This window comes from Prionailurus bengalensis, chromosome A1, assembly GCF_016509475.1.
Source record: "Prionailurus bengalensis isolate Pbe53 chromosome A1, Fcat_Pben_1.1_paternal_pri, whole genome shotgun sequence".
Lineage (NCBI taxonomy): Eukaryota > Metazoa > Chordata > Mammalia > Carnivora > Felidae > Prionailurus > Prionailurus bengalensis.
The window spans coordinates 86,257,975-86,274,250 of record NC_057343.1 but is presented as its reverse complement, the minus strand read 5'-3'; the positions used below and the strand labels follow the sequence as shown (position 1 = coordinate 86,274,250).

The 16,276-nt window shown below is 33.7% G+C and overlaps 1 protein-coding gene across 1 annotated transcript in view; it reads left to right on the top strand.

The window, feature by feature from the left end:
• Positions 1 to 16,276, top strand: part of LOC122479052 (butyrophilin subfamily 1 member A1-like) — a 76,243-nt gene that overhangs the window by 11,185 nt on the left and 48,782 nt on the right. The window contains exon 4 of the mRNA XM_043572983.1: positions 1,585 to 1,698. Within this exon, the coding sequence (XP_043428918.1) occupies positions 1,585 to 1,698 (114 nt within the window). The remainder of the gene's footprint in view (positions 1 to 1,584; positions 1,699 to 16,276) is intronic.

Here is a 16,276-nt window from a genome sequence, read left to right as displayed (position 1 = left end):
ATGGTCGTGAGTAACTATTGACCTTCCTGTGCTTAGTTCCCATGTGTTAAATACGGATAATCATAGTGTCTACCTCATAAAGTTGTTATGAGTATTAACTCTTATGATTAATAGCACAGGCAGAGAAGAGCTCAGACATTCCAATAACTATCCAAAGTGACAGTTCAAAGAAATAGTTTGCCCATGTGATCTCTTCCAACTTCCTGGATATACAAATATCCTTATTTGAAGTATTGTAGCCTGTCAATAGCATTCTTTATCTCTCGTCCTTTCTAATCTTTCCAGCTTCATCCTTCAGCCCTGTCTTCCTTTGCCTCCAATTCTTCCTACCCCTCACTCATTCCCAGAACATATTCACCCATGCAATATCCCATGTAGGCTGTTATTGACACATTTCTTCTATTTTTCCTCTAACCAAAGGTTTCTTCCTGCTCCCTCTATATTTAACCTTAACCTCTCAGAAAGCTATTCTGTGTTAAGTGCCCTCTTTACTCATACATTATTTTGATTATATGTTTCACTATTTCCCTAGAATGAATATAAAATTCTGAGGATACTGTGTCTATTTTTTATACCCCGTTACTTAGAAAAATACCGATCCACAATATATTTTTCTACAATGCATAAATTTTTGTATCACCTTTAATCAGTAAGTGAAGTGACATTTCCTTTGTGCTTTGGTTTGGGACATCACATTGGTTTAAGTTAGTTAGAAAGGAAACTTGAGGTGGAAAATGTGAAAGAAGCAAACACATACACCATGATAGAGAAAACATTTTAAAAATGCTCATATATTTATATATACATGTATACATATATGTTTGAGATCATCAATTAAAAATTACACAGACATTTTGGGGCACCTGGGTGACTCAGTCAGGACCTCTTTTGAAGTAACAGTATTAAATAAAATAATATAAAAATGATACTCATTTTTACAGATTTTATTTGGTAGCTGACACATATTTCATAAGAAATGGGGAATTGAAATAATCTCTGTCTCAAGAACCTAGACATGAATTCCATTTAGCTTATCATCTAAGATGTCACAATTTTTCCTTTAATCTTTGGAAAGCTCCACATGCTTCCTATTCATTGGTATATTGTCAAACTCACATATATATTTATATAGAAAATAATCAGATAGAAAAGACACATGGCAAAGTCAGTGTGGGGTCTGTAGCAGAAATAATGGAGAAAAGGATGAAAAAAATACTTAAATGCATTTTTAGACTTTTATTTGTTGTAAGAGAATTATTTGTTGCAAATATAATAATATTTGTTAAATTTTGATTGTGGGTACATGGATGCCTGATGAATTATTTGTATGTGTTCAGCATATTAAAACATTTGATAATTTATAAAATAAACATCTGAGTCTCCATATATCAAGAACAGGAAAGGAAACTGAAGCCTCTTTATAATTCCAAAATTCTTTAGAATTGCAGGGAGAGGTAGATGAGGCTTAGAATCTGTGCTCTTCCTCATAATGTCACCTAAAGGAAAACATCTAGGGATTTGTTCCCAACAGCCAAGTCTCTGATAGCAAGCTGAATACTAAGTGAGAAATTTTGTATTTTTCAGATACCTTGTTTCCTGAGGACTGTCCTTGGGCAGTGGGGTTTGCAGTTTTCCTGTCTCTCCTGGCCTTTGGTGCAACAATCAGTGTTCTATTTGTGTGTACCCGAAAAGCCAAAGGTAAACTTTAAAAATGGTGAATTGGCCTCATTTTTGGAAGAATTAGAATATAACAGTAACAAAAAATTCATAAATTATCTGTAGGTGGTCTTTAGAATTTAAAATTGGGAATAAGAAAACCTGAACAGACTCATCCACAAACTTATGGCTTTGAATGTTTGTCAGAAACTAGAGGTTATCTGATGAAGGTCAATTACTTCATCAAGAAAAAAAAAACATGCTTGGTTTGTTTATGAACTGACACTTAAATTTGTGGGTTCAGAAACAAGATTATATAATGCTTTGTTTATGTGTTTATTTATGCACCCAGAGATAATCAAATTCTCTACAATATAATTTAATTGAAATCTTAGTGTAGCATTAGGATGTTTTTTTTCTGTTATCAGAATGCCACTGTTCTCTAATATTGGGAGAGGGGGCAGAAATCAGTATAGCAGTATTCAGAACATTTCTTTGTGAGCAAAAGCAAGAAGATATTAACAAATTAGAGCTTTTTCCAGGCCATGAGTGCCCGTGACTGCCTTTCTCCAGTCCCTAGAAAATAATGCATCATAAGAACCCATTTTTCTGTGCTCTGGCTTGATTACGTTTCTCTACATAGGCCTGGCTACCCACAGCCTGTGGCACTTCTGTCCCTCACTCTCAATGTGTTCAGTGAGTTCTTTAAAGAAATGCTCTGTTCAGAAATAATATTTGTGCTGTAGACAGGCTTAGGTCATTATTCCTGTAGAACTATGATATATTTCTATTTACATTTGTTCTACATTGATTGAATTTCCAGTATCTTGAAGGTTACTTTCCTGCCAATGTGATTTACCTCCACTAGGTAGGAGAAGAGAATCAGGGCAGTGATCAAAATTAAAACAAAACCAGCAAACAAACAACAAAACAAAACAAAACAAAACACAAAACCGTGACCATGAAGAGAAGCATTGCATGGTGTTAAAGTTCTTCTCTCATCACCTGTCAGTTCACAAAAATGATATAGTTCATACTCCTAAATTTTTATACAACTTAGAAATCCCTTTAAATATCCAATACTGTCTACTTGGTCAATATGAAAAAAAATAGTTTTTTTTCTAAAAATGTGAGAAATATATTTTCATGGCAGAAAAATGGTATTTATCAGAGCATAGCTGATAAATTTTATTTAATTGAAAACAATTGTTAACTGTACTGGAATTAAAATGAAAAACTTAATAAAAATGTATAGCTGACAAACAATACTACATTAGTTCCAGGTCTACAACAGATTGATTCAAGAACTCTTCACATTATGCTTTGTTCACCAAAAGCGTAGCCACCATCTGTCACTAACAGCTATTACAATACATAAATTATATTACTTAAGCTGTACCTTTCATTCATGAGACTTAATCAGTTCATAACTGGAAGCCCATATCTCCCACTCCCTTTCACCTCTTCCTCCTCCAGTCCTGCAACAACCAGTGTGTTCTCTGTATTTATGGTCTGGTTCTCTTTTATTTGTTTGTTTTGTTTTCCACACATAATTGAAATCATATGTATTTTTTCTTTGTCTGACATCTCACCAAAATACCCTCTAGTTTCATCCATGTTGTTGCAAATGGCATGATCTTATTATTATTTTTGGCTGAATAATAATCCATTGTATAAATAATGTTTATTCTTTCATCTTTCCAAGGCATTTAGGATATTTCCATATCTTGGGTGTTGTAAATAATACTGCAATAAACATAGCAGAGCATATATATTTTTGAATTACTTTTTCCATTTCTGGGGGGTTAAATACCCAATAATGGAATTACTTGATTTTACCGTATTTCTATTTTTAATTTCATAAAGAAACTTCCTGATATTTTCCACAGTGGCTGCACGAATTTAGCTTCCCACCAACAGTGCACTAGGGTTCTCTTTTCTCCATATCCTTGCCAACACTTAGTATTTATTATATTTTTGATACTAGTCATTGTGATAGGTGTCAGAAAACATTGCCTGGTTTTGAATTGCATTTCACTGATGATTAGCGATGTCGACGATTATTATATGTGTCTGTTGGCCATCTTGAAAAACTTTCTATTCAGATACTCTGCTCATTTTTTAAATGGATTACTCATTTTCTTTTTCTTCCCTTTTTTTTGCTGCTTTCTTTTAGATATTTTAGATATTAAGCCCTTATCAGAAATATCACTTACAAGTATCTTCTCCCATTCAGTAGGTTGCCTTTTGCTATGTTGATAGTTTCCTTTACTGCACACTTTTTTTTTTTTTGGTACAGTCCTAGTAGTGTACTTTTTGCTTTTGTTGACCTTGTCTTAGCAGACATATCCATTAATACGTTGCTAAGATCAATATCAAAGAGATTGCTGCCTATGCTTTCTTTCAGGAGCTTTATGGTTTCAGACCTCAGATATAGGTCTTTAATTTATTTTTATTTTTGGTACGGTGTAAGAAAGTGAGTCAGTTTCATTTGTTTGCATATAGTTATTCAGCTTACCCAGGCCATTTATTGAGGAAGATTTTTTTCTCCTATCGTGTATTCTTACCTCCGTTGTCATAGATTAACTGACCATAGAAGCATAGGTTTATTTCTGGGCTCTCTCTTTAGTTCCATCGATTTGTGGGTTTCTTTCTTTTTTGTGTATCAATAAAATACTTTTTTAGTTATTACAGCTTTGTGGCATAATTTTAAAATCTTGGATTGTGATATATCCAGGTTTGTTTTTCTTTCTCAACATTACTTTGGGTATTCAAAGTGTTGTGTGGTTCCATACATTTTATAATTATTTGTCTTATGAGAAAACTGCTATTGGTATTTTGATAGGGATTACATTGAATCTGTATTTTGATTTGGGTAATATGGATATTTTAGCAGTATTAATTCTTCCAATCCAGGAGCATGGAATATCTTTCCATTTGTTTTTGTCATCTAAATTTCTATAATCTATATTTTATAGTTTTCAGAGTACAGGTCTTTTTCCACTTTGGCGAAGTTTAGTCCTGGGTATTTTATTTTTTGGTGCAATTTTGAATGGATATTTAAAGACATTTTTTTCTACAGCTTCATTATTAATGTTTAGAAATGCAGCTGTTTTCTGTATATTAATTTTGCACCATGAAATTTTACTGAATTCATTTATTAATTTTCATAGTTCCTTGGTGTATTCTACAGGGTTTTCTAAGTATAATATTTTGTCTTCTGCTAAAAGGCACGGTTTTCTTTCTTTCTTACTGATTTGGATGCATTTATTTCTGTGCATTGTCTGATTGGTGTGGTTAGGATTTTCATTACTTTTTTTTTCTTTTTAAGTTCCATTTGTTTTATTGCCATTTATTTATTTATTTATTTATCCATTTATTTATTTATTTATTTGTTTGTTTATTTATTTATTTATTATTTAATATAATTTATTGTCAAATTGGCTAACATACAGTGTGTAAAGCGTGCTCTTGGTTTTTGGGTTAGATTCCTGTGGTTCATTGATTACACACAACACCCAGTGCATATCCCAGTGCCCTCCTCAATGCCCATCACCCATTTTCCCCTCTCCCCCGCTACCCCTCATCAACCCTCAGGTTGTTCTCTGCATTTAAGAGTCTTTTATGGTTTTCTTCCCTCCCACTCTGTAACTATTTCCCCCACTTCCTTTCTCCAATGGTATTCTGTTAATTTTCTCAATATCCACATATGAGTGAAAACACATGATATCTGTCTTTCTCTGACTGACTTATTTCACTCAGCATAATACCTTCCACTTCCATCCTTGTTGCTGCAAATGGCATGATTTCATTCTTTCTCATTGACAAGTACTATTCTATAGTATATATAAATCACATCTTCTTTATCCATTCATCAATTGATGAACATTTAGGCTCTTTCCATAATTTGGCTATTGTTGATAGTGCTGCTATAAACATTGGCATACATGAGCCCCTATGAATCAACACTCCTGTATCCTTTGGATAAATTCCTAGTAGTGTTATTAGTGGGTTATAGGGTATTTCTATTTTTAATTTTTTGATGAACCTCCACACTGTTTTCCACAGGGTTGTACCAGTTGGCATTCCCACCAGCAGTGCAAGATGGTTCCCTTTTCTCTAAATCCTAGATAGCATCTATTGATTCCTGAGTTGTTAGTTTAAGTCACTCTGACTGGTGTGAGGTGGAATCTCAGTGTGGCTTTGATTTGTATTTCCATGGTGATGAGTGACGTGGAGTATCTTTCCATGTCTGTGTGGGCCCTCTGAATGTCTTCTTTGGGAAAGTGTCTATTCATGTCTTCTGCCCATTTCTTCACTGGATTATTTGTTTTTGGGTGTTCAGTTTGGTCAGTTCTTTATATATTTTGGACACTAAATTTATCCAATGTGTCATTTGAAAATATTTTTTCCCATTGGGCCAGTTGCATTTTACTTTTGTTTATTATTTCCTTTGTAGTGCAGAACTGTTTTATCTTGATGAGGTCTCAATAGTTTAATTCTGCTTTTAATTCCCTTGCCTTTTAATTCCCTTGCCTTACTTTTGTTTATTATTTCCTTTGTAGTGCAGAACTGTTTTATCTTGATGAGGTCTCAATAGTTTAATTCTGCTTTTAATTCCCTTTGCCTTGGGGATGTGTTGAGGAAGAATTGGCTGCAGCTGAAGTCAAAGAATTCGTTGCGTCCTTTTTCCTCTACAGTTTTGATGGTTTCTTGTCTCACATTTAGGTCTTTCATCCATTTTGAGTTTATATTTGTGTATGGTGGAAGAAAGTAGTCTAGTTTCATTTTTCTGCATGTCGCTGTCCATTTCTCCCAACATTTGCTAAAGAGACTCTTTTCCATTGTATGCTCTTTCCTGCTTTGTCAAAGATTAATTGGCCATACTTTCTGGGTCCAATTCTGGGTTTTCTATTCTCCTCTATTGGTCTATGTGTCTGTTTTGTACCAATACTGTACTCTCTTGGTAATTACATCTTTATAGTAGAGGCTAAAGTCTGGGATTGTGATGCCTCCTACTTTGGTTTTCTTTTTCAATATTACTTTAGTTATTCAGGGTCTTTTGTGGTTCCATACAAATTTTAGAATTGTGTGTTCTAGCTTTAGGAAGAATGCCAGTACAATTTTGATTCAGTTTGCATTTAATGTATAGATTGCTTTGGGTTCTATTGAGATGTTAACAACATTTATTTTTCCAATCCATGAGCATGGAATGTGTTTCCATTTCTTTGTTTCCCCTTCAATTTCCTTCATAAGTTTTCTATAATTTTCAACATAAATATATGTTATATCTTTGATTAGGTTTATTCCTACGTATTGTATGGTTCTCGGTGCAATTGATAATGGTACCAATTTCCTGATTTCCCTTTCTGTTGCTTCATTATCGTGTATAAAAATGCAACAGATTTCTGTACATTGATATTTTACCCTGTGACTTTGCTGAATTCTTGTATCAGTTCTAGCAGCATTTTTGTGGATGCTTTCATGGTTTTCTATGTAGAGTATCATATCATCTGCAAAAAGTGAAAGTTTGACTTCTTTTTTGCCAATTTTGATGCCTTTTATTTCATTTTATTGTCTGATTACTGATGCTGGGACTTCCACCACTATGTGAAACAACAGTGGTGAGAATGGGCATCCCTGTCATGTTCCTGATATCAAGGGAAACACTGTCAGTTTTTACCCATTGACAATGATATTAGCTGTGGGCTTTTCATAAATGGCTTTTATGATGTTTAAGTATGTTCCTTCTATCCTGACTTTCTTGAGGGTTGTTTATTAAGAAAGGATGATGTATTTTGTCAAATGCTTTTTCGGCCTCTATTGACAATATCATATGGTTCCTATCCTTTCTTTTATTAATGTGTTGTATCACATTTATTGATTTGTAAATATTGAAGGAGCTCTGAAGCCCACGAATGAATTCCACTTGATCATGGTGAATAATTATTTTTATATGCTGTTGAATTTGATTTGTTAGTGTCATGTTGATAATTTTTGCATCCATGTTCTTCAGGGATATTGGCCTGTAATTCTCTTTTTTTGTGGAGTCTCTGTCTGGGTTGGGAATCAAAGTAATGCTGGCTTCATACAATGAGTCTGGAAGTTTTCCTTCCCTTTCTATTTTTTGGAACTTTTTGAGAAGGATAGGTGTAAACTCTTCCTTAAATGTCTGGTAGAATTCCCCTGGGAGGCATCTGAGCCAGGACTCTTATTTGTTGGGAGATTTTTGATAACTGATTCAATTTCTTCACTAGTTATGGATCTGTTCAAATTTTCTATTTCTTCCCATTTGAATTTTGGCAGTGTGTGGATGTGTAGGAATTTGTCCATTTCTTCCAGGTTGTCCAGTTTGTTTGCATATGACGTTTCATAGTATTCTCTGATAATTGCTTGTGTTTCTGATGGATTGGTTGTGATAAATCTTTTTTAATTCATGATTTTATCTATTTGGGTCCTCTGTCTTTTGTTTTTGAAAAGTCTGGCTAGGGGTGTATCAATTTTGTGTATTTTTTTTCAAAATAACAGCTCTTTGTTTCATTGATATGTTCTACTTTTTTTTGTATTCTGTATTGTTTATTTCTGATATGATCTTTATTATTTCTATCCTTCTGCTGGCCTTGGGGTTTATTTGCTGTTCTGCTTCTAATTCCTTTGGGTGTACTGTTAGATATCATACTTGGGATTTTTCTTATTCTTTGAGATAGGCCTGGATTTCAATGTATTTTCCTTTTAGGACTGCCTTTGCTGTGTCCCAAATGTTTTGGACTGTTGTGTTTTCATTTTCATTTATTTCCATATATTTTTAATTTTCTTCTTTAATTTAATTTAATTTAATTTAATTTAATTTCTTCTTCTTTAATTGGTTTACTCATTGATTTTTAATAGGATTTTCTTTAACCTCCATGCATTTGGAGGTTTTCCCAATGTTTTCCTGTGATTGATTTCAAGTTTCATAGCATTGTGATCTGAGAATATGCAAGGTATTATCTCAATTATTTTATATTTATTGAGGTGTATTTGTGACCCAGTATGTGATCTATCTTGGAGAATGTTCTGTGTGCACTTGAGAAGAATGTGTATTCTGCTCCTTTAGGGTGAAAAGTAAATATATCTGTAAAGTCCATCTGGTCCAGGGTATCATTCAGGGCCATATATTTTCTGTATTGATTTTCTGTCTGGATGATCTGTCCATTGTTGTAAGTGGAATATTAATATCCCCTGCCATTACTACATTCGTATCAATAAGGTAGCTTATGTTTGTGATTAATTATTTTATATATTTGTGTGCTCCTGAATTGGGAACATAAGCATTTATAATTTTTAGCTTTTCTTGGTGGATAGATCCCATAATTATGTTATAATACTCTTTTTCATCTCTTGTATCAACCTTTATTTTGAAATCTAATTTGTCTGATATAAGGATGGCTACTTCAGCTTTCTTTTGAATTCCAGGAGTATGATAGAGGGTTTTCCAACCTCTCACTTTCAATCTACAGGTGTTCTCAGGTCTAAAATGGATCATTTTTAGACAGAAAATAGATGAGTCTGGTTTTTTATCCATTCTGGCACCCTGTGTCCTTTAATTGGAACATTTATTCCATTTTCATTCAGTGTTATTATTGAAAGATATGGGGTTAGAGTCATTGTGTTATCTGTAGTTTTCATATTGTAGTGATGCCTGGTCCATCATGGTCTTTGCAACATTCCACTCACAGAGCACCCCTTAGGATCTCTTGTAGGGCTGGTTAAGTGGTGATGAATTCCATCAGTTTTTGTTTGTCTGGGAAAACGTTTATCTCTCCTACAATTCTGAATGATAGGCTTGCTGGATAAAGGATAGTTGGCTACATATTTTTCCTATTCATCACATTGAAAATTTCCTGCCACCCACTTCTGGCCTGCCAAGTTTCAGTAGATAGGTCTGCTACTACCCTTATGTGTCTACCCTTGTATGCTAAGACCCGTTTATCCCTAGCTGTTTTCAGAATTCTCTCTTTATCTTTGGATTTTGCCAGTTTCACTATGATATGTCATGCAGAAGATCAATTCCTATTACATATGAAGGGAGTTCTCTGTGACTCCTGCATTTCAATGTCTGTTTCCTTCCCCAGATTGGGAAAATTTTCAGGTATGATTTGTTCAAGTACACTTCATGTCCTTTTCTCTCCCTTCTTATTCTGGAACTCCTATGATTCAGATATTATTTCATTTCATTGGATCACTTAGCTGTCTAATTCTCCCCTCGTGGTTCAGAATTTTTTATCTCTCTTTTTCTCAGCTTCATCTTTTTCCATAATTTTGTCTTCTGTTTCACCTATTCTCCCCTCAGCCTCTTCCGTCCTCACTATCACTGCCTCTAGTTTATTTAGCACCTCATTTATAGCATTTTTTTAATTCATCATGACTACTTTTTAGTTCCTGATATCTGCAGCAATAGATTCTCTGCTGACTTCTATGCTTTTTTCAAGGCCAGTGATTAATCTTATGACTACTATTCTAAATTCTTGTTCAGTTACATTGTTTATATCTGTTTTGATTAATTCTTTAGCTGTCATTTCTTATTGGAATTTCTTTGAAGAAAATTCTTCTGTCTTGTCATTTTTTCTAGTTTTCTGTCCCTTCTGCATTTTGAAAGCTTGTTGTGTATGCTGCACCTGCGAACACTACTATATTATAGAGTGGTCATATACTGTCCAGGCCCTGGCCATTCAGCAGGTATTTCTTGGAGTATGTTACTTGCTCTTTGTTTTTGTGACTCTGGTTGCTTTATCTCCCTACTCAAACTGATGTTTTGGACCCTCCACCAGGTGTGCTTTGATATGTTCATGGAAGTGGCCCTATGATCCTCCACTTTGTCCCCATGGGCCCCTGGAGATGTCTTTGTCACTTTGCAGCCCAGACTCTTGGAATTCAATGTCCTTTGGACTCAACACTGCTTTTTTTTGAGGGAGGAGGGAACTTTGGGTCCCCCTACTTCTCCACCATGTTGTATCTCTTCTTCATTACTGTTTTGAATACAAGTGACAAGAATGGACATCCTTCTCTTGTTCTGTTGTTAGAGGAAGAGCTGTCATTTTTTTAACCATTATATATGATAATAAGTGTGGTTTTCCCATGTACAAAATTAATTACACTGAAGTATGTTCTCTCTAAACCCATTTTGCTAAATTTCTTTATCATGATAAATATCAAATTATGTCAGCTAGTATTTTCTGCATCTATGGAGATGATTACATAACTTCCATCCTTTATTCTATTAATGTGTTATATAATGTTGATTGATTTGTGGATACTGAACCATCCTTGCATCCCCAAAAGAAACCCCTTGATCATGGTGAATGACGTTTTTCAAGATATTATTAAAGGTGGTGTGCTAATAATTTGTTGAGAATTTGCATCTGTGTTCATCAGGAATATTGACCTGCTTTTATTTTGTTTTGTTTTGTTTGCTTTAATGTCTTTGGTTTTGTTATAAAGGAAAACATTTTTTTAATCTTGGAATTATTTGGAAAATTAATTTGTTTTACATTTTTTGGAATAGTTTGAGCAGAATCAGTATTAACTCTTCTTTAAATTATGTGTGCAATTCACTTGTGAATACATCTGGTCCTTATGTTGTATGTCAAGAGTTTTTGGATGCCAATTCAATATTATTACTCAGAATTGGACTGTTCAGATTATCTGTTTCTTTGTGATTCAGTTTTGGAATATTATATGTTTCTAGGAATTCATCCATTTGTTTTGGTTGTCTAGTCTGTTGGTGTCTATTTTTTCACAGTGGCATAATTGTAATCCTTTATATGTCTCTGGTGTTGGTTTTGATTTCTCCTCTTTCATTTCTGATACCATTTGTTTGGGTTCTTTCTTCTTTCTTTCTTTCTTTCTTTCTTTCTTTCTTTCTTTCAATAAGTGTATCTAAAGGTTTATCAATTTTGTTTATTTTTTCAAATGACCCAGCTCTTGGTTTCAGTGATATTTTCTATTTTTGTCTCATTTTATTTATTTTAATTCTCATCTTTATTATTCTCTTCCTTCTACTAACTTTGTATTTTGTTTCTTCTTCTTTTTCTAGTTCATTTAGGTTAAGTGTTGATTGTTTATTATGTATTTCTTGATCTTGATGCAGGCATCTATAATATTGAATTTTCCTCTTAGAACTCTTTGCTGAATCCCAAAGTTTGTGAGAAGTTGTATTTTTATTTTCATTTGTCTCCATGTATGTTCTCATTTCCTCTGATTTCTTAGATTACCCATTTCTTGATTAAGAACATATTGTTTAGCCTCCTCATGCTTGTGTCTGTGTGTGTGTGTGTGTGTGTGTGTGTGTTTTCCAGTTGTTTTCTTGTAAGTAATTTTTAGTTTCTTACTGTTTTGGTTCAAAACATTCTTCTCCTGATTGCAATTTTCTTAAATGTATTGAGTTTTTGTTTGTTTGCTTGTTTGCTTTGTTTTGTTTTGTTTTGCTTTTGTCCTAATGTGATCTATTCTGGAGAATGTTCCTTGTGCACTTGTAAAGAATGTGTATTGTTATGTTTGAATAGGATATTATGTATAAATGTGTTAAGTTCATCTGGTTTAATTTGTCAGTCAAAGACATTGTTCCCTTATGGATTTTCTGCCCTGCTGATCTCTCCATTGAGATTAGTGGGGTACTAAAGTCCTTCACTATTATTGGATTACTGTCAATTTCTTTTTTTTATGTTTGATAATATCTGGTTTGTGTATTTAGGTGCTCTAGTATTGAATGCACTGATAATTACAATTGCTATATTCTCTTTTTGGATTCATTGTTTATCTTTAGATAGTGTCTTTCTTTTTCACTTCCTAGAATCTTTGTTTTTAAACCTATTTTGTATAAGTACATCTAACCCACATTTTTCTTCACTTACATTTGCATGGCAAATACTTTTCCATCCCCTCACTTTAATCTTTATATGTCTTTATGTCTAAAGTAAGTCTCCTTCAGGCAACATATGCATGGGTCTTTTTTTTTTAATCCATTCTATCATACAACAACTTACATTGAAGCATTTTGAACAGTATATTTTAAATAATTATTGATAGGTACATTATTGTCATTTTATTTGTTTTCTTAGCTTTTTTCATCTTTCTCAGTTTATTTCCTCCCTTGTTCTCTTTTCTTGTGATTCGTTACTTTACTTAATGGGATTCTTGGCTTTTTCTTTATATTTTTGTAATATCTAGTATAAGTTTTTGGTTAATGATTACCATGAGGTTCATACATAAGATCTTAAGTATATAACATTTTAACATAAGTTCACGTTCAATTAAATTCAAATACATTTTAAATGAACTTCATTTATCTTCTCACTCTCCATTTTATATATCTATCTATATCTATATGTGCATCTGCATCTAAATCTACATCAACATCTACATTTATATATATCTATATCTATCTCTATCATCTATCATCAATCTATTGATATCTATCTATATCATCTATATCACCTATCTCTATTATCTCTATATCTATCTGTCTATGTATCTATGTACCTATGTATCTATTTACCTATCTATATCATCTCTCTATCTATATAGTCATATTTTACATCCTTTTATGTTGTGAGTCCCCTTATCATTTTTTTAGATATAATTGATTTTAATACTTTTGTTTTTTAACCATTATGCTGACATTTTACATGTCTGCTCTACTAACTTTACTGTATTTTGCTTTTACTCATGATTTTTTTTTTCCTTTCATAAATGTCTTCCTTCTCATTATGGTCTATTCATTTTCACTTAAAAGTCCTTTTAACACTTCTTGTAAGGCCTGTTTAGTGGCTATAACCTCTTTTAACTTTTCTTTTTCTAGGAAAGTCTTTATCTCTCTTTGAATTCTGAATGATAGTCTTGCCATCTACACTGTTCTTGGTTGTAGTTTTTATTTACTTTTTTCTTTTCAAAACTCTGAATACAGTAGGCCACTCCCTTTTGCTCTACATGTTTAGGCTAAAAAAAATGAGCTCATGGACTTATTTGGATTTTCCTTTTTAGTAACTACTTGCTCCAATATTTCTGCATGTATGTATGAATGTATGTATTTAGTACAAAGGGGGATGAGACAAAGCAGGAGAGGGAGACAATCTCAGTCAGGCTCCACCCTCAGCATGGAACTCTATATAGGGTTGATCTCACCAACCTGGGATCATAACCTGAGTCAAAATCAAGAGTCAGACACTAACACACTGAGCCACCCAGACACCCCTCTTTTTTTGCTTTTAAAATTATCTCTTCATATTTAGTCTTCCATATTTTAATTATTAAGTGTCATGATGTGGACCTCATTGGATGTCTCTGAGCTTTGGTACCTGGATGTCTGTTTCCTTCATCAAGTTAGTGAATTTCTCCACTATTATTTCTTCAAGTAAGTTTTCTGCCTCCTTTCTCTTTTCTCTTTCTGGAAACCATATGATGTAAACACTTATTCACTTGATGTTATCTCATAGATCCTTTAGTTTACCCTCATTTTTATTTATTTTTCTTTTTGCTTTTCTTCTTGGGTGCTTTCCATGACCCTGTCTTCAAGATCACTGGTCTAGTCTCCTGTATTCTCTAAGCTAATGTTGATTCCCTTTCGCACAATTTTATTATAGTCACTGTATTCTTCAACTCTGATTTTTATATTTTCCTACATATGTTAAAATTCTCACTGAGTTCATTTACTCTCCACACCTGTGAGCATATTTTGGAACATTACTTTGAACTCTTCATTAGGTATATGATTACCTCCATTTCATTCTGTTGTTTTCTTGACATTTTTTCTACTTCTTTCATTTAGAACATATTCTCATTTTGCTCATTTACTGTGTGTGTGTGTGTGTGTGTGTGTGTGTCTTTCTATGAATTAGGCAAAACAGCTCATTTTCCTGAACTTGAAGAAATGATCATGTGTATAGTTATCCTCTGTGTAGACTGTTTTTAGTGCATTTGGCTAGATGGCTGGAACTGTGGTTTCCATGGGCTCTGGAGCAGAGTGCTCAATATACTCTGGCTGCCATAAAAGTGTAGCCAAATATTAAGTGGGATCTGGCCGTGGTAATACTGGGGATCACCACACTCAGGGGTCTCTGGCAGGGCTCCGTATCTGAGGTGGGTTCTGGCCAGGTGTTCCCTGGACATTTTGTGGCAGGGCCTTCCCTGGTAAGATGTTTGGAGTCAGACTGATGCAGTCCTGGAGCGTTCCACTGTGTTTTGCACCGGTGATATCATGGTGATTCAGCTGGAGCTGTACTAAGTGTAGACCCAGTGTGCCCTGGTGTATACTGCACTGGCTCATCATTAGTGTAGTGGCTGGCTGGTGTGGACTAGGTCTGTGGATCACTAAGGAGTTAGCCAGCTAAAGGTTCTGGACTCTATTCCTATCCATACTATTAATATGGAGGGAAATATAACCTGTGTTTTAATGAAGACCCTTTGACCAAGGGTGAGTTTCATTAGCTCCCCTGTCATTTGGTAGAGTTCTAGGGCTGGGTCCTTTATATTTTAGTTGCTCCTTTCTTTTAACTTTTTAAAAAATTTTAGTTATTTGGAATGCAGGGTTATATTAGTTTCTCATGCACAATATAGTAATTCAACACTTGCATATAACACCAGTGCTCATCAAAACTACTCTCCTTAGTTTCCATCATCTATTTAATCCATTGCCCCACCCACCTCTCCTCTGGCAACCATCAGTTGGTTCTCCATTGTTAAACATCTTTTACTTGATTTGCCCCTCTCAATTTCTTTATTTTTCCTCGTTGAGCATTTGTTCTGTTTCTAAAACCCAAATATGAGAGAAATCATATGGTATTAGTCATTTTCTGACTCACTTATTTTTCCTAGCATAATATTCTCTAGATTCATCCATATTATTGCAAATGAAAGATTTAATTATTTTATATTGCTGAGTTATATTCCATTGTGTGTATGTGTATATGTGTGTGTGTGTGTGTGTGTGTATGTATATACATATATATATAATTGCAGTTATGTGTATATCTATTTTATTACAGATGCATATATATATATATATAATTGTAGTTATTGTGTGTATATATTTTGTTACATATATATGTGTATATATATATACATAATGTAGTTATTTTGTATATAGGTATTTTGTTACATATATATATATATATATATATATATATACATATATATAAATCCATTCATCACTTGACACAAGTGGGCTGTTTACACTATTTCACTATTGTAGATAATGCTGCTACAAAGATCAGGGTACATATAGCCCAGAATTAGTATTTTGTATCTTTAGGTAAATACCAAGTAGTGCAAATATTCAATCATAGGGTAGTTCTATTTTTAACTTTTTGAAGAACCTCAATACTATTTTCCAGGGTGACTGCACCAGTTTGCATACCCACCAACAGTGCATGAGCAATTGCCTTTTCGACATCCTATGAACAAATGCTATTTCCTGTGTTGTTAATTGTAGCCATTTTGGCAGTTGTGAGGTGATATCTCATGGTAGTTTCCATTTGTATTTTTCTGATGCTGACTAATGTTGAGTGTCTTTCCTTGTCTTTGTTCATCTTAATGTTTCCTTTGTAAAAATATCTATTCATTTCTTCTGCCTATGCTATAATTG